A 24,573-nucleotide genomic window follows, 5' to 3' on the forward strand; every position below is an offset into this window, starting at 1 on the left:
CATTCTAAGCCAGTGCATGAATATACAACCATGTGGCCCCATCAATGATTTCTCTCAATCTGTCTTTCATTAAAATTTATGAAATAATCAGCTTGCTCAAAACTCTAAAGTTGATGAGACCTTGAACAGCCTTCAATAACAAAGCATGCAGCAACAGAGAATGACAAAAGCCTCAGGATTATACATCTCATGGCCCCTAGTCTATAGGTCCTCAGGGACTGGACCTTTAAATTACCAGCTACTTTAAAAACAAAATGAAAACACAAACAAAAAATCTATATGTGATTTTAAGGGGAAAGCCTTGCACCAGCATTAATGTGTTTGTTAAAACAACCCTTTATTAACAAAAGAAGACTAAGAAATATGCCATTTAATTAAACTGACTTTTGCTTCCAGCCAAGATGGCCAGATGAAGGCATGAGGGCCATACTGAAAACAGGAAGATTAGTAACATATGTACTCTGGATGCTGAGTCTCTTCCCGCCCTCTTCCTCTATGCTCCCAGACTCTTACATCCAAAGAGTGGAAGAATGTGCTCCAAGTAATTGGACCAGTCAACAAGGAAGATCTAGACACAAACATAAGGAAATATACAACAAGATGGCCAAATGTGGGACGTGGCTACACTGTTTGCACAGGTTCAAGCCTTGGACTAACGAGAGGGCACAGTCCTCTCATGGCCACGTGCAAGTCCCAGCTTAGAGGGCAGAGCCCTCCCAGCACAGTTATAGCCAACAGCTATAGTTGTAAGCTTGAACCGATGGTCCGAACACGTAGTCCCACGTGCCTGAGTGATATGGGCTTGATAGAGTTCAGGTACATGTAATTGAGTAGGACTGAAACCCACAAGAACGTTGTAAACATCTTGACCACGCCCTGACTTTGCCTCCTGGCATCGGCTATAAAATAAAGACACGGCTTGTAGTCCGTGGTGCTGTCTCTCCAACAGGGAAGCAGTGTCCCACCGAGACCCAGCTTTCATTCTCTTGTCTGTCTTTTCTAAGCCTTTCAGCCGTCCCCACTCAGGGTCACTGAACCGGGCTGAGCTAGCGAGGCACATAAGGCACCTTGGGGCTGAGTATGCCATGGCGGTGCAGCTTCCCACAGCCAACCAAGATCATTCTACCATGAAGCCCATAGATGGCAAGTCCCATCCATTTATTCCTTTTCTCCAGTCAGCTTTTAACTCCCATTCTTAAATACAAACAGATTATGAAGTATCACCAGATATCTGCAGAAAACTTTCTAATCTAAGACCAATCTATATCAATAAAAGCATAATATGCTAATTAGACCATACAGCTGAACGATCTTCTGGATATTCGTCTGGATGAAGCTGTGGTAGTGGGGGCCGAGGCAGAGGTAGTTAGGGGTGATCAGGCAGGCAGGCAGGCAGTCGAGTGGTTAGGGACGGTCAAGCAGGCAGATAGGTGAGTGATTAGGAGTGATCAGACAGGCAGGCAAGTGGTAAGGGGCGATCTGACAGGCAGGCAGAGGTGGGTAGGGGTGGTCAGGCAGGTAGGCAAGTGGTTAGGGGTGATCAGGCAGGCAGGCCAGCGGTTAGGAGCCAGCAGTCCTAGATTGCAAGATGGATGTCAGATATCCCCCAAGTGGTCCTGGATTGCAAGAGGTTACATTGCACCTCTAGTAAAAATACAAAAAGGTAACACACACAAAAAAAAGAAAAAAAAAGATTAGATCTATACTAGAAGAAAATTTTAAATGTATATTTTTAATACCATCAGAAAGATAATCCAGCTTATTCCAGAAATATTTGAACATTTACTATGTGGTAGACACTTTGAGATTCTGGTAAAATACTAGTGGGGGGGAAAATAGGAAAAAACCTCTACCCTCATGAAAGGTATATTCTACAAATTATGGGGTCGGATTTAGGAATGCAATTTTAAATAGAGTCATCAGGGAAAATCTCAATGAGAGATAAATGCTATTTGTAAAGATAGAGCATTTGGAAATTAAAAACATAATAGCAGAAAGAGAAATCTTAATAGAAAGGTTCTTTATATGTCTATTTGAAATTTATTTGATCCTTGATGCAAAGAATGTTTCTGAGTTGTCTGTATCTTTTTTTCCTATCACCTTGCCCTTGGTAGGTGCAATCAATCGTAAAACAGTGTGTGACAGGCATTGGGATGCACAAAAGGAACAGATGTGATCACTTCTGAGGCAGTACAATGAGTAGAGTCCACACATTTTCTTTAGGAGATGATAGATATAAAGAGAACTGAAGGTTTATGGGACAAGTTAAACCACATTCTAAGTGTAGGCACAGTTATAAAATATCAAGATCTTAGGGATTTTTAAAAAATATTTTTGTCATTTCAGAGAGGAAGGGAGAGGGAGAGATAGAAACATCAATGATGAAAGAGAATCATTTATTAACTGCCTCTTGCACGATACTAGGGATTTAGCCCGCAACCCAGGCATGTGCCCATGACTGGAATCGAACCCATGTTCCTTAAGTCCACAGGCTGACACTCTATTCATTGAGCCAAAATGGCTAGGGCAAGATGTTAGTGATCTTAAAAGCCAGCCTAACTATAGTCTTAATCCTTTGGCCAAAAATACTCAATTTGTTTATTAGATATCTTTTAACATTCAAAAATAAAAGCTTAATAGAATGTTTAAAGATCATCTGAGGAAATCTTATAGAAAGTATAGTATTGGGTCGGCAGCTAAGTAATTGCGGGTTTCACACATATATGCTTCAGTTGAATTTTTAGGTTTGCAGACGTAGTACAAATGTAAAACACATTTTGTTATTTGATAGTTGGCTATTCAGCTGTTAATCAGTAAAAAAAGTTTTTTGATCTGTTTTGTAGTTTTCGTTTGGCGTTCGTTGAAAAATGGAAAATCAAAAGGAACATTTTCGTCATATTTTGCTTTTTTATTTCCGCAAAGGGAAAACGCATCGCAAGCTCATAAAAAGTTATGTGCTGTTTATGGTGACGAAGCCTTAAAAGAACGGCAGTGTCAAAATTGGTTTGCCAAATTTTGTTCTGGTGATTTTTCACTCAAAGATGAAAAACGCTCTGGTCGTCCAGTTGAAGTTGACGACGCCCTAATCAAAGCAATAATCAATTCAGACTGTCACAGTACAACACGTGAGATTGCAGAGAAGCTTCATGTATCACATACATGCATTGAAAATCACTTAAAACAACTTGGCTATGTTTTAAAACTCGATACATGGGTTCCTCACGAACTGAAAGAATCACAGTTAACGCAACGCATTAGCAGCTGCGATTTGCTAAAGAAACGTAATGAAAATGATCCATTTTTAAAACGACTGATAACTGGCGATGAAAAATGGGTTGTTTACAACAATATCAAGCAGAAAAGATCGTGGAGCAGGCCAGGTGAACCAACTCAAACAACATCAAAAGCTGATATTCATCAAAAGAAGGTTTTGTTATCAGTTTGGTGGGATTACAAAGGAATTGTCTACTTTGAACTCTTACCACCCAACCGAACGATCAATTCTGATGTCTACATTGAACAACTAACGAAATTAAACAATGCAGTTGAAGAAAAGCGGCCCGAATTGACAAATCGAAAAGGTGTTGTATTCCATCATGACAATGCAAGGCCACACACATCTTTGGTCACTCGGCAAAAATTAATGGAGCTTGGTTGGGATGTTTTGCCACATCCACCATATAGTCCTGACCTTGCACCATCTGATTACGTTTTGTTTCGATCTTTACAAAACTCCTTGAATGGTAAAAATTTCAATAATGATGATGATGTCAAATCGTACCTGATTCAGTTTTTTGCTAATAAAAACCAGAAGTTTTTTGAACGTGGGATTATGATGCTGCCTGAAAGATGGCAAAAGGTCATTGATCAAAATGGGCAATACATTACAGAATAAAGTTATTTAGTTCCATGAAAAAATTGTCTTTGATTTTCTTTAAAAAATCCGCAATTACTTAGTTGCCGACCCAATATATCCAAATAAAAGTTCCACAAAGAGAAATAGAGCAAATAGCATAAAGAAATCAACTAAACAGTTCAAGAAATTTTCCCAGAAATGAAGAATATGAGTTTCTAAAGTAAAAAAGCCCCAAGACAATGAGGAAAAACAAACAAAACAAAACAAAAACAGATCCCTGGCAGGGCACATCAACATGAAATTTTAAAATACTGGAGTTAGAAGATTCCACAAGTCTCCAGCAGAGGGCGGTAAAGGAGGGCAAGCCTCATACAAATGATCAGGAGTCCATATGGTTTTAGACTTCTTAATATACTACTGAAAGCTAGAATTCATTGGAATAATGCCATTAAAATTCTGAAGAAAACTAATTTCCACAATAATTGTATGCCCAAACTAGCAGCCTTCATGATGGCTCAATTAAATATATTTTTAGACTTTCAAGGTCTCAAATTGAGTTCCATGCCCCCTTTCCAAGAAAGCTACTCAAGGATATTCTCTAACAAAACAAGAGAATAAATCAAGAAAGAACATGACATGGATACAGGATAAAGCAGATCCAACATAGGAGAAAGGAGAAGGGAATCCTTGGACAGTGTACGGAGATACCATGATAAAACAAAAACAAAAAACAAAAAAACAAAAACTATACAACATGCATAGAAGACAATTGCTTTAGATTTCCTCAAAAAGGTGAAACTAATACCTGATGTGTCAGAATTTCATAAGAAGAACTTTGGAACACTGAGTCTACAGCTGATTCGGGGGCAAGTACATTGAAAAGAAAACAAGCTGATTATTCATGCCTAGGCATACAAAAATCTGTGCAAGGAAGAAAAGTAAACAATTTAGCAAATGGCTTACATAGCCATAATAATATAAACAGTAAATGTTAATCTAATCAACTATACTGGGAGAGTGGGAGAGGGGAAAGGTGCTAAGGGAGAGAAGACAATAGTGATGACTAACACTGAAATGTCAACAAGAGGTTATACAAATATGTTATCTTGAAATATCAGAACAATCAACATAAAATATTTGATAGCAGAATGTATTCTCCCAAGTCTTGAGGTATACCAATGGCCTTGGAGTACTTCTCAGACTTCAGTTTGTCCCTGCAGTTCAGGATGGAGCCCCGGGCCTTCCCTTCCAGCATATCACTTTTCCAGCTTTCCCCCTCTCTTTCTGGAAGTCATGTACACCGACTCTCAGTCAAGAGAAGGGAAAATTGAGAGTACCTACTCACTCCACTTCACTCCCGATGTGGAGTATCAGTAAGATATCTTGAGTTTCACATATATGGCTTCTGGAGGGAGACAGGCAGTTGAGAGCATGCCCCAAATCTCAGGTTTTCCCTTAGTTACCACTGTTCCCAAAGTAAAAATGCCATCAGCTCAGGCATCTTTCCTTGGTTGGATGCTGCTGACAAATTTCATCCGTGTGTTTGTATTCTGTGTTCATTTCCTTTAGTGGTAGGAGATATTAATCTAGCTTTATTCTACCAATTTTTATCCACTTCATCTTTTTGTTTCCCATAGCACGAAAACACACTGCCTTGTGTTTAATAAGTACTCACACAGTGAGTGAATAATGAGAATTGAATTCAGTAAAAAATCTCCTCTTATAATATTTTTAGTTCATTCATGACCTTATATTAGATTCAGGAAATTATTTAATCCTCACTGGAGAATATGTTTTTATTGATTTTTTTTAGAGACAGGGGGAGGGAAAAAGAGAAGGGGGAGGGAGAAACATCAATCAGTTACTACCCACTGTACATGACCCTACTGGGAATTGAACCCACAACCCAGGTATGTGCCCCGACTGGGGATCAAATCTGCCACCTTTTGGTGCATGGGACAACATTCCAACAACTAAGCCGCCTGGCCAGGGATGTATTCAAAAATTTTATCCAGCATGCTATAGTCAATGTTTTCTGAAAGGAGGGAAGGAAGGAAGGAAGGAAGGAAGGAAGGAAGGAAGGAAGGAAGGAAGGAAGGAAGGAAGGAAGGAAGGAAGGAAGGAAGGAAGGAAGGAAGGAAGGAAGGAAGGAAGGAAGGAAGGGTACACCTTCATGAAAAATGAAATTGAAAAAAATACTTTGGCTGAATAATCCAGTATACACGTGCAAAAGATGACAATGTAACTGCTTTCCCAGAAGGTCACAGAAGAAAGAGAAGAAGACATTTTTCTGCAGACATTAAAGCCACCATACTCATGAAGCAATTTCAGGTCTACTAATGATGTCTTATAGTAAATAAGATGGGACACCAAATATCAGCAAGGCGTTGTCAAATCCACAATTTTATAAGTGCAACCATGGAAAAAATAATACATACCCAAATCCCGAAGGAAAAAAAAAAGATTGAAAAGTTCATGAAAGAAACTGCCATTTATTCCTAAATGTAGAAAACCCAGTAATGATTCCCAGTGTTTATTAAAACACCATTAGAAGATGTGTATTTTCTGAAACTGATCTGCTAAATCTCAATTTCTTGGTATCTTCATTCAAAATTCTGACCTCAAGAGATTTTTATCCTCTTACTTCATTATACTTCGAAATTTCCAGGCAAAATATTATTCATAGATATTACTGTCTATTTACTAATTTCCTTCAGAGATTTTTACAAAGCCCGAAATCAATGACTAAATGAAAACATGTTCTAACTTACTGAGTGGAAATAAAGCAGCAGATGTGGCAACTGAAAGCTTCAAGGAAAGAAAGCCGATTCTTCAGGGGAATGAAACTTGGAATAACTTCAGCTGTGGAAAAGAGCCTCTATTCCCCAAAACTCGGAATATTTTATGAAGAAAATAAAAGCATTCAAATGCCAAAAGGTGGGGTGGGGGGGAACCACTTAAAGGATGGAAAATGTTGAAAGGAGCCTGCCAGTGGGACCTGCACTTTTAAGTATCAATCAAATAGAGAGTTAGCCATATGCAAAGCTTCAAGGGTTTCATCAGTAAGGACTATTCCTCTTCTTGGCAAGTTCATAAAACTGGCTATTTCTTTGTAACAGAAATCATTCTCTCTCCTTTCTAATCATAAAAGCATGTGTGAGCCTATGCCTACCTAGCCCCTGATCACCCAGTTACATAATGATGGTTTTATCTGTCATATATACCTGCCCCAATCCTCTGGTGATGCGCAACCTACCCCCAAAATACAAGCTCATTCAATTCTCTGTTAAAAGAACAGTTTTTTTCACCAGTAGAAACAGATGAACTTACACATGTCTTGGAAATGTTCAACATGGAAAATATCAATGACTGAGGCTGGAAAAGTAATAATATCAAATTCAATTCTCTCACTTTGCAAATGAGAAACTGGGGAAGTAAAATGACATCACCAGTGTCACAAGGCTACTATGATCAGGCAGCAATCAATATAACATTTTTAACCTATGAGATGGGTGGTAGTAAAAAGCAAAAAAGGGAACTGAGATGGGGTAAGCAGGTAGACAGGAGTTATTCTACATCTAGGGAATAAGCATGTCAGAAGGCTACAAAGCAAGAAAGTACCAAAACTTTAAGGAACTAAAAAAAATGCATCTGATTATGCTTGCACCACAAACTCAGATAAATAAGACACTAGTCACTATCTAAAAATGTGCCAGTGTAGCACATATTTGGCCTTCTGAATCATGTGATTGCATATCGACCAGACTATATGGCATAAGGATATACAGTTCAACAGAATAGACTGGAGTGTAGAAATAAACCCTTTATTCACAGTCAAATGATGTTCAACAAAGGTGTCAATGCAATTCAGTATGGAAAGGAGAGTATTTTTTAGCAAGTAGTGCTAAGACAACTGGATGTCCACATACAAGAGATGAATTTAGACTCAACTCATACTATATATAAGAATTAAATCAAATGGATTAGAGACATGAATGTAAGAGTAAAATTATAACACTTTTAGAAGAAAATAGGAGAAGGTCTTCAAGACCTTTGGGTTAGGCAAACATTGCTTGGATATGATGCCAAAAGCATGATCCAAACAGGAAAAAAACTGATAAATTGCACTTCATCAGAATTCATATGTTTGTGCTTCAAAAGACACCATTAAGAAAATGAAAAGACAAGTCACAGGCTGGAAAAATGTATTTGCAAATCACATATCTAGTGTAGGACTTATAACCAAAATATACAAATTCCAAAATATATTAAATATTAAAAGTGGTCATATGATTTGAATAAATATTTCACCAAAGAAGCTATAAGAATCACTAATAAGCACATGAGAAGATGCTCAACATCATTAGCCATCGGGGAAATGTAAATCAAAACCACATTAAAATACCACTTCACACCTACTAGGATGGCTATAATACAAAAGATAATCGGTATTGGTGAAGATGTAAAGAACATTAATTTAAAAAAAAAAAAAAAAAGAACAAGCAATCATCATAGATTGTTGGTAGGAATGTAAAATGGTAGAGAGACTTTGGAAAAGTTTGGTAGTTTCTTAAAAGATTAAACAAACATTTACCATACACCCAGGAAATGTACTCCTACATTTCGTGTATACCCAAGAGAATGTGTATACCAAATGTGTATACGAAATGTGTATACCAAAACTTGTATTCAAATGTTCATGGCAGCATTACTGATAATGGGCAAAAAGTAGAAACAACTCCAATGTCCATCAAACTGAAAAATGAATGGACAAAATGTAGCACAGCCATACAATAAATGTTATCCCGCAATAAAAAGAAATTAAAATACGGATACATGCTATATAACATGGATGAACCTCAAAACCATTATACTACAAAATAAAGGAAGCCAGACACAAAAGGCCCCAAATTGTATGATTCTGTGTATATAAAATGTCCATAAAAGGCAAAGCCATAGAAACAGAAAGTAGTTAGAGGTTACCTGGTGCTGGAATGGGATTAACTGTTAACAGACATAAGGCTATTACTGGGGCGCTAAATATGTTCTAAAACTGGATTATGGTGACAGTAGCACAATTTGATAAATTTACTAGAAATCACTAAATTGTACACTTAAAATGGATGAACTTTATGGTCTGCAAATTATATCTCTTTCTTTTTTTTTTAAGCTAAGGGCAGAGCCCGGCCAGCATGGCTCAGTGGTTGAGCACTGACCTATGAACAAGATCATAGTATGATTCCCAGTCAGGGCACATGCCCAGGTCACGGGCTCCATCCCCAGTGTGTGTGGCGCGGGGGGGGGCCTCTTTCTCATCATTGATGTTTATATCTCTATTTCCCTCTCCCTTCCTCTCTAAAATCAATAAAAATATACTTTTTAAAAAGCTAAGGGGAGAACAAAATGTAATTAATTTTATGGGAGTGAGAATAGAGATTAATAAACAAAATGGGCCATAACTTATCATTGTTGAAGCCAGGGATTCAATATACTATTCCTTTTATATATAATATGTATTTTATATAAATTTTATAATAATTCTTATCATTAAGTAAAAAATAGACATATTCCTAAGATTTATAAGTATTTATGAAGACAAGACGTTCTTTCCTGTCTCCCTAAAGTATCTCAGGGAAATCAGCCCAACATTGTAAATCTCGTGGTAGAGAACACAGGAAAACAATATTAATTTCTTGCATAAAGAGGGCACCATATTTATTCTTTAAAATAGCTTTTAAGTTTATATATTAGTGTTATTACCTATAGAAAAAATAAGGTGTGCCCCTCAAATTAAATTAATACAGATTGCTTTCTCTGATACCAAATCTGTTGCAATAAAGATTTGAACAAAGATTTCCCATCTTCACAGAATTCTGAAGGAGAACAAAGCAAGTTACATTTCACTGGATCTCAATCTCCTTGCCTGTAATATGTGAGAATTGACCAAGATATTTAAATTCTCTTTCAACATTGACACTCTATGATTCTTTAATTTATTTGCCAGTGTTTACCAATAGCTCCTTCATCATGCACTGTGGGATATGTGATAAGGTTTTACTAGATCCCAGATGGAGAGATATGCACAGAGTTAAGCATCAAAAAAATACATGAGATTTAATCTTATGAAAGTCAACTTTCATTTCTCATATTACATTTACATCAATGCATTTCTCCTGATCAATTTTATTATTAAACTCTTTAATTTGGTTAAAATCACTAGCTGTGTGTGTGTGTGTGTGTGTGTGTGTGTGTGTGTGTGTGTGTGTGTTCAAGTGCTTTGAAGGGAAGAAAGGCAGGCAACATGGAAAAAAAATTCTACTATCTTGAAACTGTCTCTTTTCTATCATAAATTTTTTAATTGTGACATATAGTCAGACAAACTTCTAAGCCTTAAGCATTTCAAAATGAGTTTGTGATGACAACTATACCCCATCAGTTTCTCAATCACCCCACAACCTTTTACAACCTGGATTAACCCTATCACTGCAAAAAAACTGTTCTAAGACTTCCTAAGGACACAGTTTATAAACTCCTCCCCTGCTCTCCATTCTTTTTGCCCAGTCAGCAGACTTGTTAGACTTGTTAGACTTCTGGTCTCCACTTATTCCTGAAATATACTCCTCCATGGGCATGCCAGACCATGATACCATGTCCCTTACTGAATTCATGTATTCTCGTGGCTTCAGGTCCAGTTTTCAAGACAAAGTTATTTGGTATTCACATAAAGGAAGGGTTTTGAGTAGAGATGACATCATTGTTGTGCTTAAGAAAATTAATCCTATTACTCAATGAAGGAAAGAACAACGCAAGCAAGGCAGATTAAAAATTACTATAGTAGCCTCCCAGACAGCTGGCAATAAGAAGTGAACCAAGGCAGATATTAAAGAAGAATCAGAAAAATCTGACTCCAAAAATCATATTCATCCTTCAAAGCTGAACTCAACAGCTTGTGTACCCTCCCCACCAACACATCCACAGCTCGTCTGAGCTAGAAACCACCCAGACTTCAGCACTCTTCTCACAAGTTAACTGTAATACTGATTGGCAGAATGTGGGGTCATATCCATATTCCTCTTAGAATTCTCCACAGCAGCAAGCACACAGTACATACCAGTAAATATTGGTTAAATGGATAAGACATTTTTCCTGGTCATCATTACTGAAGTCTATTCCAGTTTTCATATGATTCTATAAACTCAAATGCATATAATGAATGTGGTGATGTATTGAGAATTATATTATTTCATGGTATTCTTCAGCTCACAAGTTTTATAATAGTCATAAGTGAAATGTCCAACAATAAGAAAAATGGTTAAAGAAACCATGGTCCAAATTAATAAAGGTAAAGGTAATAAAATAGAGTATCACCATCTTGCAACTACCAATGAAGTAATTGATCTAAGCTGTGGTTTGCTGGAAACAATTCAAACCAGCTTGTGGGAGCCAACTGTGCACATCTGTTCCAACCCCACATTCAACGACACATCAGTAAGAGTGAAATTGGCCGTGACAGGAGTGTTTATACCATAAAAATTGGCAAATGGCCAGTTGTTAAACATTTACCAACATTCTGCTGGATGTAGGCAAGGATCAATACTTAACTAAAAGCCATTATTTGAAAGGCTGCTGAGGATCCTCCTCATAATGGATTAGTCAGCCTCATACTACGTGAATACACTGATCAAGCAAACATCACAAAAACAGCAGCACTAGACATCAGCGATCCTAATAGGATGCAGTAGGAAGTACACAGCATCACTATGAAGTATTCTTGCCAAAAATAGAATCTGATTCCAATCAAGCCTAGATCTACCTACCAGTCTATGGGAATTACAGGAGATGGAAGAACAGACAACCAGCCAAATACAGAGCGTGGAAATGTCTACAGGGTGGATAATTTTCCTATGAATAAATGAATGAGCATTAAAAGGGGGAGACTGAAGGAGGACCCTATCTATTAAAAGAAGTTAACAGATGTCAAAACAAACATGATGTGCATGTAGCCCTTGTTTGGATACTCATTTGAACAGGCCACCATAGAAAGACAAACTTGAGACAATTCAGGGAATCTGAACATTGGTTAGACATTAGATGATATCTAATATCTAATAAAGGGATTATTGCTAAGTTTTTACATATAATAAAGGCTTAGTAGTTAAATTTTTTCAAAGATTAGAGCAGGGCTGGGGAACGTCCAGCCTGCAAGCCCTATAAGGCCTAGCGAAATCATTTGGCCTGGCCCTGACAAGGCATTAGGGGTGAGTTAATTAAATGTTGGACCAAATATAGCAGGCTCGTTTTTAAGTTGATAATTTTCTATGCCCCGAGAATGATGTTATAAATATCCCAATGGCCCTTGGCAGAAAAAAATGTTCCCTATCCCTGCATTAGAGATACATATAAATTAGGTATGAAATTATAATACCTGGAATTTGCTTCAAAATAATCTGTGGATTATTTTGGGGTTTCTCTTTTATATATATTTGAACTATTCCAGAGTAGCTAGTATATAACATATATAAAGGAATTATAAAATTATCAGTACTGACATGGACATTATCTCCAAGAAATAATATACTATGAAAAAGCATGGAGGGGCCCTGACCAGTGTGGCTGAGTTGGTTGGAGTGTCATCCATGCACCGGGTCATGAGTTCGATTCCCAGTCAAGGCACATAGCCAGGTTGTAGGTTCAAACTTCAGTTGGGGTACATGTGGAAGTCAACTGATTGATATTTCTCACATAGATGTTTCTCTCTTTCTCTCTCCCTCCCTCCCTCCCTCTCCTTTCTACTCTCTTTAAAATCCATAAATAGCCAAGACTGGTTTGGCTCAATGGATAGAGCGTCGGCTTGGGGACTGAAGGGTCCCGGGTTCGATTCCGGTCAAGGGCATGTACCTTGGTTGCGAGCATATTCCCAGTAGGGGGTGTGCAAGAGGCAGCTGATCAATGACTCTCTCTCATCGATGTTTCTAACTCTCTACCTCTCTCCCTTCCTCTCTGTACAAAATCAATAAAAATATATTTTTAAAAAATAATAATAATAAATAAAAATAAATAAAATCCATAAATATATATTCTTGGGTGAAAATTTAAAAAAAAAAAAAAAACACCTAGGGAGAACATGCACAATGTGATTCCAATTATTTTAAAGATAAGAAAGATGAAGTTGATGTCACAGGTACACATCTACATTTGCAAATGCACTAGAAAATGTCTGAGGAATACATTCCCTGGGGAGGACACTGGGCTTAGTAGAAATAATGTTAGGGGCCGTCCTGTAATGTTTTGATTTTACACACAAGAAAGTATTTGTCTATCAATCAAATGAGTTTTATAAGCATTTTTAAGTTAAAGGTTATACTAACCTTTCCCACTACACCCTCCAGAGATTCGAGCCCTGTTCCTCCCCACAGGCCCTTGTCAGAGGACTCAGCCAGCCAGGGACGGCTGTAAATCTGGAGGGTGGATATAAAAGAGCATGCACCCTGCCCAATAGCCAGATTGGCTGTACTCTCACCTTGGCAAGCCTTTGAAAACTTCTCTAGGTTTTGACATTTCGAGGCATAAATCACAGGACTGCTCTCATATAGAAACTTTCATATAACTTATTGGGGGAGAGACATAATTAGAGAAACAGAAAAAGGAAAAAAGACGCCAAGAACAGGCTGCACACTGCAACCACGCCTTCCAAAGACTGACACTGGCATATATCTCGATGAGCATGCTGGATGCTGGCACAGACAAGTTTGCAAATACCTGGACTGTACTTTTATCTCTGAAAATTTTCATCTGGTCCAACAGCCCATATATACTTCTCTATGCTCAAAATGAACTTTTAGACTTCAAATCTCTTGACAAAAATAACACTATACTGCAGCCAACACCTTTTATTTATTAAATACTGAGAAGCTCAAAGGAAACCCGATGCTCTGTCACTATGAATTCTGAGTGTTACATCTAATAATAGAACCCTACCACAAATAAGATCAGGCCTGAAAGCAAGGATTCCGGTTTAGAAAGCTAGAAGGCATTAGTTTGCCATTCAAAGACAAATAACTGCAAGTGGCAGCCAAAAGGATAAACTGGACTTCATCAAAATTAAGCCCAGCTGGTATGGCTTAGCGGTTGAGCACTGACCCATGATCCAAGAGGTCATTGGTTCAATTCTCAGTCAGAGCACATGCCTAGAGCTGTGGGCTTGATCCCCAATAAGAGGTGTGCAGGAGGCAGTCCATCAACGACGTTTCTCTCTCTCTAACCTTATCCCTTCCTCTCTGTCTAAAATAATAAAAACATATTTTTTTAAAAAAATTAAAAGCATTTGTACTTCAAAGAACACCATCAAAAAAGTTGAATGGACAATCCACAACATGAGAGAAAATATTCGTAAATCATATAGCTGAAAAGGGACTTGTATCCAGAATGTATAAAGAACCCTTACAATTCAACATTTAAAAGGCAAATGATGCAACTTAAGGATGGGCATAACCCTGACCAGTTGCAAGTAGTTAGAGTGCTGGCCTGCAGACCAAAGGGCATGTACCTCCATTGTAGGTCAAGGGCATGTACAATACCTCCATTGCAGGCTTGATCCCTGGCCCTTGTTGGGGAGTGTAAGGGAGGCAACCAATTGCTGTGTCTTTCTCACATCAATGTTTCTCTCTTCCCCATCTCCAATATTTATTATTGGTAACAATAAATAAGGTGATCATTAACCAGTTGGCAAGGGTGTGTATGAAAACACTCAGACATTAGCAGTGGGGTAAGTTGATAGGTCCAAGTTTCCTACAGCCCAGTTTAGCAACATATATCTATATTTGAAATATCTATGACCTTTGTCATAACTTGTAGGATTCAGCCCAAGAAAATAAATAGATGGGGAAACAAAGATATGGATAGAAAGTCCTTAAACATTTCTGCCTTGTTTATGATCAGAGGGCAATGTGAGTTTGGTGGAGGAGCCTGAAAAAGATAGGCTCATGACTGTGAGGGGGGGGGGGAGGAAAGAAAGAAGAGAAATAAATAGAGGAAAAGGGAAGGGGCAGGAAAGAAAAGGAGCAGGAATGAGCACAAAGAAAATGAAAAGGAGAAAGAGAGAGGCAATGGGCTCTGTGAGAAAGGAGAAGGGAGAGCACACACAAATGAGTAGTGTGTGAGCATGAGAGAAAAGTGTAGGAAAGAGACAATAAGGAAACAGGGTGAGAGAAAACTCTTCATCCATGCACCATCAATTTTGGTACATCCATATCACATAGACATGAAAAGAAATTATGTAGCTCTCTATTATGAAATAGAAAGATGAATAATTGGGAAGTTCAGGATATAGCACAGCAACATAATGTGACCCAGTTGATCAAAAGTGACATATAAAGACAAGTGTAGCTGAGGGGTTGCTACATGGGCATCATGGTTCTCACTGGGTGCACTATTTTGATAGGTTTATAGTCTACTTCATGCTTTCCTAGTTTGTCAGGATTTTAGTAAGTAATTTCTAGCAAAATGCAATACACTAAAATTCTACATAACTTAGATCTTTGTACTTTCCTTTGAGAATTAATCAGTATGGAAACAAATTAAGTAAATGCAATGGTATCACCTGTTTCACACTGCTCTCCTTTTTTCTTTTAATATATTTTATTGATTTTTTTTACAGAGAGAAGGAGAGAGGGATAGAGAGCTAGAAACGTTGATGAGAGAGAAACATTGACCAGCTGCCTCCTGCACACCCCCCACCGGGGATGTGCCCGCAACCAATGTACATGCCCTTAACCGGAATCAAACCCGGGACCCTTCAGTCCGCAGACCGACGCTCTACCATTGAGCCAAACCGGTTCCGGCACTGCTCTCTTCTTCATGTGATCAATTTAAACTGCTCATTAAAATGTTTTGGATAAAGATTCTCAGCAAAATGGGAATAGAGGGATCAGATCTCAACATAACAAAGTCCACATATGACAAACCTACAGCCAACATCATACTCAATGGGCAAAAACTAAAACCATTTCCCCTAAGAATGGGAACAAGATAGGGATGTCTGCTTTCACCACCCTGATTCAACATAGCACTGGAAGTCCTAGTCACAGCAACCAGACAAGAAGAGATAAAAGGCATCCAAATTGGAAAAGAGAAAATAAAACTGTCATTATTCGCAGATGACATGCTATTGCACATAAAGACTCCACTAAAAAAATTATGAGGTTCAATAAATGAATTTGGCAATGTAGCAGGATACAAAATTAACATCCAGAAATCAATGGCATTTTTATACACGAATAATGAAGTCTCAGAAAGAGAAACTAAGAAAAACAATCCCATTTACCATTGCAACGTGAACATTAGGATACTTAGGAATAAACTTAACCAAGGAGGTAAAATATCTGTACTTGAGCCCAGCCGGCATGACTCAGTGGTTGAGTGTTGACCTATGAACCAGGAAGTCATGGTTCAATTCCCAGTGAGGTCACATACCTGGGTTGTGGGCTTCTTCCCCAGTGTGGGGCATGCAGGAGGCAGCCAATCAATGATTCTCTCTTATCATTTATGTTTCATCTCTCTCTCCCTTTCCCTTCCTCTCTGAAATCAATAAAAAAAATATATTTTTAAAAGAAGCTATCTTAATTCAGATTCTCCCAAAAGCAACCCCTAAGATGGGGATTTAGGAACAGGTATTTTATTTGATGTGGGGAAAGTGACATGGGGCAGGAGGGAAGAAAGTCAAGAAAACGTGTGTTATTAATGGAGTACTACAGCACACAGTTGGAGGACAAATCACAGAACTGTGACTCTGGGGGAAATGTCAAGGAAGTCAGAGGGCTTTATCCTCCTCAGACTTCCTTCCCTCATCATTCTGCTCCAGAAATTAATGCCTATGGGCCAAACATATTGCTATTTGGATTATATATTTACTAGAGGCCCGGAGCACGAATTCATGCATGGGTGGGGTCCCTAGCCCTGGCCAGCGATCAGGCCAGCTGGGAGAGAGGGACTGCAGCCAGCCAGGGTGAGGGACCACCGGAGGTTGTTTGTGGGAGTGCACTAACCACCAGGGGGCAGCTCCTGCATTGAGCATCTGCCCCTTGGTGGTCAGTGTACATCATAGTGACTGGTCGACCTGTCGTTCTGGTCATAATGGTCGCTTAGGCTTTGATAGATAGATATAGATAGATAGATAGATACATACATACATACATACATACATACATACATACATAATCTCACCCAAACCCTCCAATTCTCTGGAAATTGGCCTTATTTTATAGATTAGGAATCCGAGATGCAGAAAAATTAAACCAGTTGATGAAAATCATATAGTTAATAAGCAGCTGAAGAAGACTCTGAGTCCAGTCTTGTCTCTTCCTCTCTAGGATGCAATGTCATAAAAGCCACAGCACATCCATTCTCCAAATAGCTGGCTGTGAGATGCTTGTGTTTCTAGCCTCTCTCTTTGCAAAGAAAACATATTGAGACAGCTGCCCAGACTGTTTTAATCTTCTTGCATCCACAGAAAATCTTCTAGGTCATAATCCACCAGTCATGTAAAAATTTTATAGCATCGTCATCCATGGATACTCCCACCCCAGATACTAGTTACTATGAAATTATGCCAGAATTTGGATCAAAGTATGGGGGGAAATTCAAGGCAAATTTTTATCTGATGAACTCATGGCAGAGAATCAAATTTCAGAGAGAGCTCCAGATTCTAGTATATTAAAAAACATTCTATAACTTTACTGTGAAGAGAGTACTTTATTAGAATAAATAAAACATGCTGAGCTCTGCCAGGACACAGAGGTCATGCTAATGTGTGAGCCAAGGAGTCTTTTCTTGCTTTAGTAGAAAAGATAATAATCTGCAAATCATTAGCATATGAGGGTGGCTTGATTTAAAATGCACATAGGTATAAAAAGATCCAGGAAATCAGTGTATTTATAGCTTGCCTGCATTAGTCAGTGGAAAGGCCCTTGTTGCTCCGAAAGTAACACTTGGGATGGCGCTGTATCCTATCACTTTCAGCAAAGCAAAGACATGATTCTCATCTTCTGTTCCATAGGTCCCCCAGTCTTATACTCCACAGGGAGCCAGGGGAGCAGTCAGGCCCCTCTGACACTACCCACACTCCAGCCCAGCTCTACAGCAGCTGGCTCAAGAAAGTCACAGCCCCAGAAGTCCAAGAGCATCCCACCTGAAGGAGCCCTTACCCTAGACCCCACCATCTACCACGTAACCATCAGTCAGACTTAGAAAGCAGAGTCCATCCCCTCAACATTAAACCAGCAGGACACAGGATCTTCGCCACGGGGATAAAATGCAAAGCATTCTGGCCAGGCACCGCTCACCCAGATCTTTCATAGAAGAACTGAGGAAATGACAGACAACAATCTTATATACACATTACCAGAATGCAGATAACAAGACCCCAGTCACACACTCAGCGGGCTGTCTGAGTGAAGCATTTTTATCCTCTTGGTACAGAATTTCATAATTCTTGGTTCAGAGCAAGTGTGGGCAAGACTCCAGACACATGTGATATCTATCTGCCTAGAACTGCTTTCCCTCCCAAGAATCTCATAGTAAGTGTAGACTTTCCTGGGATGGGAGACAGCCAGGTCTGCTCATTCTCTGGGCTCACGGAGGCCTCTGTGGCAGACACCCATCCACTGACTCTAACAGGAAAGGGAAGGGCTGGGGTGCAGAGGGGAACTTCACCTGGCACACTGGGCTGGAAGACTTTATTCAGATCCAAGGAGGAGGCTCTGGAATGGGTTTTCTGTGGCCGCGGTGGCGGGGTGGGAGGGTCCTCGCCCCTTTTCATGGCCTCTTCTATGGAGGTGCTAGAGTAAGATCTGCAGCAAAATAAGGGAAAGTCAGAAAGGGGGCAGCAAAGCTTTACTCTCTGAAGTTGAGTTGAAATGGAAAATACCCACAAAAGTCAGTGACTGCAAAGGACTGAAAAGCTCCCTAAGCAACCATGAATTCTACTGTCCCCTATCTGCCACAATGCCCAGACCCCAATCGTGAATCAGAATCTTTAAACCTCTTTGCTCCTATTATATCTTAAACCAAAATTTACTGAAAAGAAAAACTTTCTGTAAATTAAAGTATGTTTCTACTGGAATTATTAATAAGAATAGCATGAAAACCCTTCTGCTTAGGTACTTCCCTATTTTAGTAGAAGGGCATCATGCTAGTAACTGAGTGCAGAACCTTTCTCCTGTTTACATGCAAAGGTGATGACAGGGACAGACAAGCTGAGAGTAAGATTCAAATGTTCAAGGGAAAATGCCACAATTGAAATCCAGGAAAGGAAAATACATGCCAATCAGGTCAAGGGGTCTAGTTTTTCTTACCATGAAAAATACGGATTTGGGGAAACTAAGGAAAATACACGCCAATCAGGTCAAGGGGTCTAGTTTTTCTTACTATGAAAAATACGGGTTTGGGGAAACTTTTAAAGCAAAAGCCTCCACTTCCCTTCCTCCCTCAATTTGTGACAAGGCTATAATTCCCTAGGCAACTTCTGAGATGGTAACGTCAAGAATGACATTTAAAGGAAAATGAGCTAAATAATTTGCCAAAGTTCACACAACTAGAAAGTTGCATAGGTTCAATTTAAACTCTAGTCCTATCTGTTTCCAAATTCCATTTCAAAAATGTTCTGATACTGCCTATGAGCCAGGGAAGAAATCTTTTGGTGATAGCAGCTAGACTATTAGAGACTAGTTACTTTCTAAAGTAATTCCACTCAATACATTAGTCTATTGCTTAGGAATAGGTTTGTGGATGAGTTCCCAATATGATTTTCTAAGAGGTGAATGTGTACAATAGTTCTATTCAGTTTCTCAGCTGACGTTAAGTGTATCTCTAGTATCACATGATCTCACGCATCTAGGGGAAATAATGAAAAACATAAACTGATGAACAAAAACAGACCCAGAGACAGGAAAGCATCAATCAGACTGTCAAACCTCAGAGGGAAGGTAGGGAAGGGTGGGGGGAAGGGGGAGAGATCAACCAAAGGACTTGTGTGCATGCATATGAGCCTAACCAGAGGTCACGGACAACAGGGGGGTGGGGGCATGGGTGGGGAGGGGTTTGGGATGGGAAAGGGGGAATGAGGACAAATATGTGATATCTTAATCAATAAAGAAATTTTTAAAAAGAAAAAGAAAAAGGAAATGACCTTTAAGTCAACGATATGTCCTAGAGACAAATTAACCTCAGAAAACTGTTCTTGGTGTTTAGCTATTAGAGTGCCACTTATGAAATTAGAATCTATCCATTTTTATTAGGTAACTTCAATTCTTCATAAAGCTGGTTTTCACATAGCAAGTTTTTGTTTTCCTGAATGAGTTCCTTAAGGTTTCCATTGCCATACAATGTTTTGATCTTTAATAAAGCCACCGTAATGGCATGTGACCTGCTGTGGGGTGGTCCCTATCACACAACTGGCAAGGCAGGCAAGGCAAAGGCATGCAGAAAGTATCAGGAAGAATGCTCTAATACTAATACTTTCAACCAGAATAAAAGGGAATTTATCTGAAAGGACGACAAAGTTTTCAAATGGGAACTCTTGATTTAAAAAGGAAATTAGAGCCCTGGCTGGTTTGGCTCAGTGGATAGAGTGTCGGCCTGTGGACTAAAGGGTCCCAGGTTCAATTCTGGTCAAAAACACATGCCCAGGTTTCAGGCTCGATCCCCAGGAGGAGGCATGCAGAAGGCAGCCAATCAATGATTCTCTCTCATCATTGATGTTTCTATCTCTCCCTCTCCCTTCCTCTCTGAAATCAATAAAAATATTTTTAAAAATAAAAAAGAAATTAGAGACCCTAGCTGGAAATTAAAAGAACTTCTAATGTCAAATATAGCTTTAGTGACATTTTTCACTAAAAAGAAAAAAATGTGTGTGGTACACACACACACTTAATCATACTACTCTTTACCACATATCTCATGCTACTTTATTTCCATATATAACCTGTATATTTTCTTATGAAAAGTTAACTGGATATCAAATAAGTGATACTGAAAAACTGTGATTGCAACCAATTAAAATATAAAGGGGCAGGGAACCAAAAATTATTAACATACCGTGTTTCCCCGAAAATAAGACATCCTCCGAAAATAAGACCTAGCGCATGGAAAGATAAGACATCCCCTGAAAATAAGACCTAGTGCAACTTTGGGAGAAAAAAATTAATATAAGACACTGTCTTATTTTCGGGGAAACAGGGTAGTAGTATTCGAGTGGTGATTTTTCCTTCTTTACCTTATATTTCTACAGAGCGTTAGTCTAAAAGGAGGGTAAAGATGATTTTATTCTCTTGGTCTCAGTAAAGACCCTAATAGGAGTAGTGAAATAAAAAACATCCAAATCAGACCAGCAGACTAATCCCTAAAAGAATAATATATTAAAATTTAGCCACTGAGATTAATAATCCAATATGTAACTATGAGATTTTGTAATTTCACTCACTTTGGGAGAGAGAGAAAGTCATAAGTGAAAACTGTGAGGTTCAATTTACAGTTAACATAGAATACATAAGCAGATTTCTGCAGTTGAAAGGTTTTTCCAACTATAAGGGCAGATAAATGTTACTATTCCTACATCCTAAAGCCTATACATATTAATGTAAAAGATCAATTCATCTTGTCAGCCAGTGTGGCTCAGAGGTTGAGCACTGACCTATGAACCAGGAGGTTACGGTTCAATTCCTGCTCAGGACACACACCCGAATTGCAGACTCAGTCTCCAATAAAGGGTCTGCAGGGGCAACCAATCAATGAGTCTCTCTCCCTCTCCCCTTTCCCCTCTCCTCTGAAATCAACAAAAATATATTTTAAAAATAAAAGATCCATTCATCCTTTAAAAAAAGAAAAGGTTGGGAGAATCCAAGATGGCTGCTCGGGTAGGCAACTAGCCGCAGCCGCACACAACAATTTTAATAAAATACAACTAAAATATAAAATGGACATTACCCAGAACTACAGGAAAGTCGACTGACTGGAAATCCTACAACAAGAAGCAAGGAGAAAACCAGAAGGAGGCGCGGAGGAGCTGTAAAAGCCCAAGGTACGGAGACACGCGGCGCGCGGAGAGGACGGAGCCGGAGAGGAGGGAGGCCGAGTGCCTGGCGGGCGTTCCCTAGCGGAAAGGAGATAAAACTCCGACTGTGCTGGGCCCCCAACTGCTCTGAACCCCAGTTCTGGGCCAGACCCCGGGGACTCAGGCTCATCCACAGGGAGCTGGGCTGTAAGTCGGAACCCGGGGGAGCGGAGAAAGGAGGTCCCGGAGGCGCGCACACTGCCCCCAGAGAAGGGACGGTCGGCTGTGCCGCGGGATTGCCCTGACGGGAAGGAGACTGGGGCTCCAGACTGCTGTGAACGCCACCTCCAACTCCACTTCCAACTGAACTGAACCCCAATACCGGGCTCATTGTGGGAGAGCATAGACTGTTTGGCAGCAGGCGAAAATCGAGGGCACCTTTCTCTCAGAGGCGCCGGCAGCGAGCACTGAAGGACCCGCATAGGGCGGGGCTGACGGAAGCCAAAGCTGCAGGCTCCACCCTGAAACCCCGTCCCATCTGTAACTGCGAAATGCGACAGCAAAATAGATCACAAACGAAAGAAATGGAGGACAAAAAGCGTCTGGATATAGAGTTCAAATCTACGCTTATAAGGTTTTTCAAGAATTTCCTAGAAAAGATGGATAAGGCCTATGAGGATATGAAAAGAGATCAAATAGAATTAATAAGGAGCCAACAAGAAATGATAAGGGATCAACAAGAAATAAAGAATACATTGTCTGAAATAAAAAATATTCTACAGAGTCCTAAAAACAGAAGGGAAGATCGCAAGAATCAAGTCAAAGATTTGGAACATAAAGAGCCAGAAGACACTCCTCCACAGAAGCTAGAAGGCAAGAGAATCCAGAAAATTGAAGATAATGTAAGAAACCTCTGGGACAACTTCAAGCGAACCAACATCAGAATTATGGGGGTTCCAGAAGATGATAGAGAGCAAGATATCGAAAACATACTGAAAGAAATAGTGACAGAAAACTTCCCCCACCTGGGGAAAGAATTTGACTTACAAGTCCAGGAAGCGCACAGAACTCCAAACAAAAGGAATCCAAAGAGGACCACACCGAGACACATCATTATTAAAATTCCAAGAGCAAAAGATAAAGAGAGAATATTAAAAGAAGCAAGAGCAAAGAAGGTAGTAACTTATAAAGGAGCACCTATACGATTGTCAGCTGACTTCTCAACAGAAACCATGCAGGCCAGAAGGGAATGGCAAGAAATATTCAAGGTGATGAATAGCAAGAACCTACAGCCAAAAATAAGCTACCCAGCAAAGCTATCATTCAGAATCGAAGGCCAGATAAAGAGCTTCACTAATAAAAAAAAGCTAAAGGAGTTCATCACCACCAAACCAGAATTATATGAATTGCTGAAGGGGGTTCTTTCAGAAGAGAAAGTAAACAAAGATAAAAATTATGAACAACAAATACGTAATTATCAACAAGTGAATCTAAAAACCAAGGAAATTAAAAAAATCTGATGAACAATATTAACTGTTGAATATAATAGAATCAGAGGTATGGAAGGGGAGTGAACTGACGATTCTTGGGGAAAAGGGGAGAGGGGGGCGTGGGAAGAGACTGAACATAAACTGTGCACCTATGGATGAGGACAATGGGGAGAGGGGAAAGGGCAGAGGGTGGGGTGGGAACCTGGTGGAGGAGAGCAATGGTGGGGGGGGGGGAAGGAACATTTGTAATAATATGAAAAATAAAAACTTATTAAAAAAAAAAAAAAAAAGTCAAAGGACATGGAAAAAAAAAAAAAAAAAAGAAAAGAAATCGGAAAAAAAAAAAATAAATAAAAAAAGAAAAGGTTGAATAAATGTGGTAACCACAGAGAGAAATAATGTCTATGCCTTTTTTTCCTACCAAAATGAATTAGTGTATCTATTGTTTTTAAAAATATGAACATGTATATGTATATGTATATGTATATGTATATGTATATGTATATTTGTTCCTTCTATAAACAAGGAAGGAAAACCCCCATTTGGAAAATCCAAACATAAAAGATACACCAACTAAGGGGTAATGTTTATAACAAAACAAGATTTCCTTAAACATCAGTATTTCAAAATATGATCAGATTTAAATTCACTTTTTTAGGGATGTGTCTAATATCCAAATGAGAAAAAAAGTCAATAAAAGCCAAAGGAAAACTTGGGAAAGACACATGTAGTGTCCTATCTTACACTGCAGTCTACTGGTGAAGAGGGCACCTAATACCATCTTCTCTCTTGGATATCCTATTGGTTCTATTAGTCTTTCTATTTTGTCCTTGCTCTTCCTTTCTGATGCCTCATGTCAGCCACAGCTCTGCCTCCCTGGCTCTCCCTCCCTCTTTTGCTAGCCTCTAGTGATTGAAAAACAGTGAAGCTGAGAAGAGGCTCTAATACAGGATGAAACAGACCATACGTACTGCTTACCTGAAGCTTTACACCTCATTGGAATCACCATAAGCATGTTCTTTCCCTACTATAGATTAGACCCCAGACTTTTTACTTTTTGGCGTTCATCTTATCATGACAGTAAATTTCAGTGTCAGTTACCTTTAAGTTGTATTTCCTTCTTTCCAAGGCTACTTCCCCCTACTCGTTATCATCCTGCAACAACTGGGGCATATCACACA

General features: G+C 39.1%; 1 protein-coding gene across 7 annotated transcripts in view; it reads right to left on the minus strand.

The window, feature by feature from the left end:
- Positions 1 to 24,573, minus strand: part of REPS2 (RALBP1 associated Eps domain containing 2) — a 179,314-nt gene that overhangs the window by 45,736 nt on the left and 109,005 nt on the right. For 3 of the 7 annotated variants that reach the window (XM_084869838.1, XM_084869839.1, XM_084869837.1), the window contains exon 13: positions 18,566 to 18,702. The exons of the other annotated variants lie outside the window; for them this stretch is intronic. In XM_084869838.1, coding sequence (XP_084725964.1) covers positions 18,566 to 18,702 — 137 coding nt within the window. The remainder of the gene's footprint in view (positions 1 to 18,565; positions 18,703 to 24,573) is intronic. 7 annotated transcript variants of the gene reach the window in all.

This window comes from Pipistrellus hanaki (genome assembly GCF_964339955.1).
Source record: "Pipistrellus hanaki genome assembly, chromosome: X".
Lineage (NCBI taxonomy): Eukaryota > Metazoa > Chordata > Mammalia > Chiroptera > Vespertilionidae > Pipistrellus > Pipistrellus hanaki.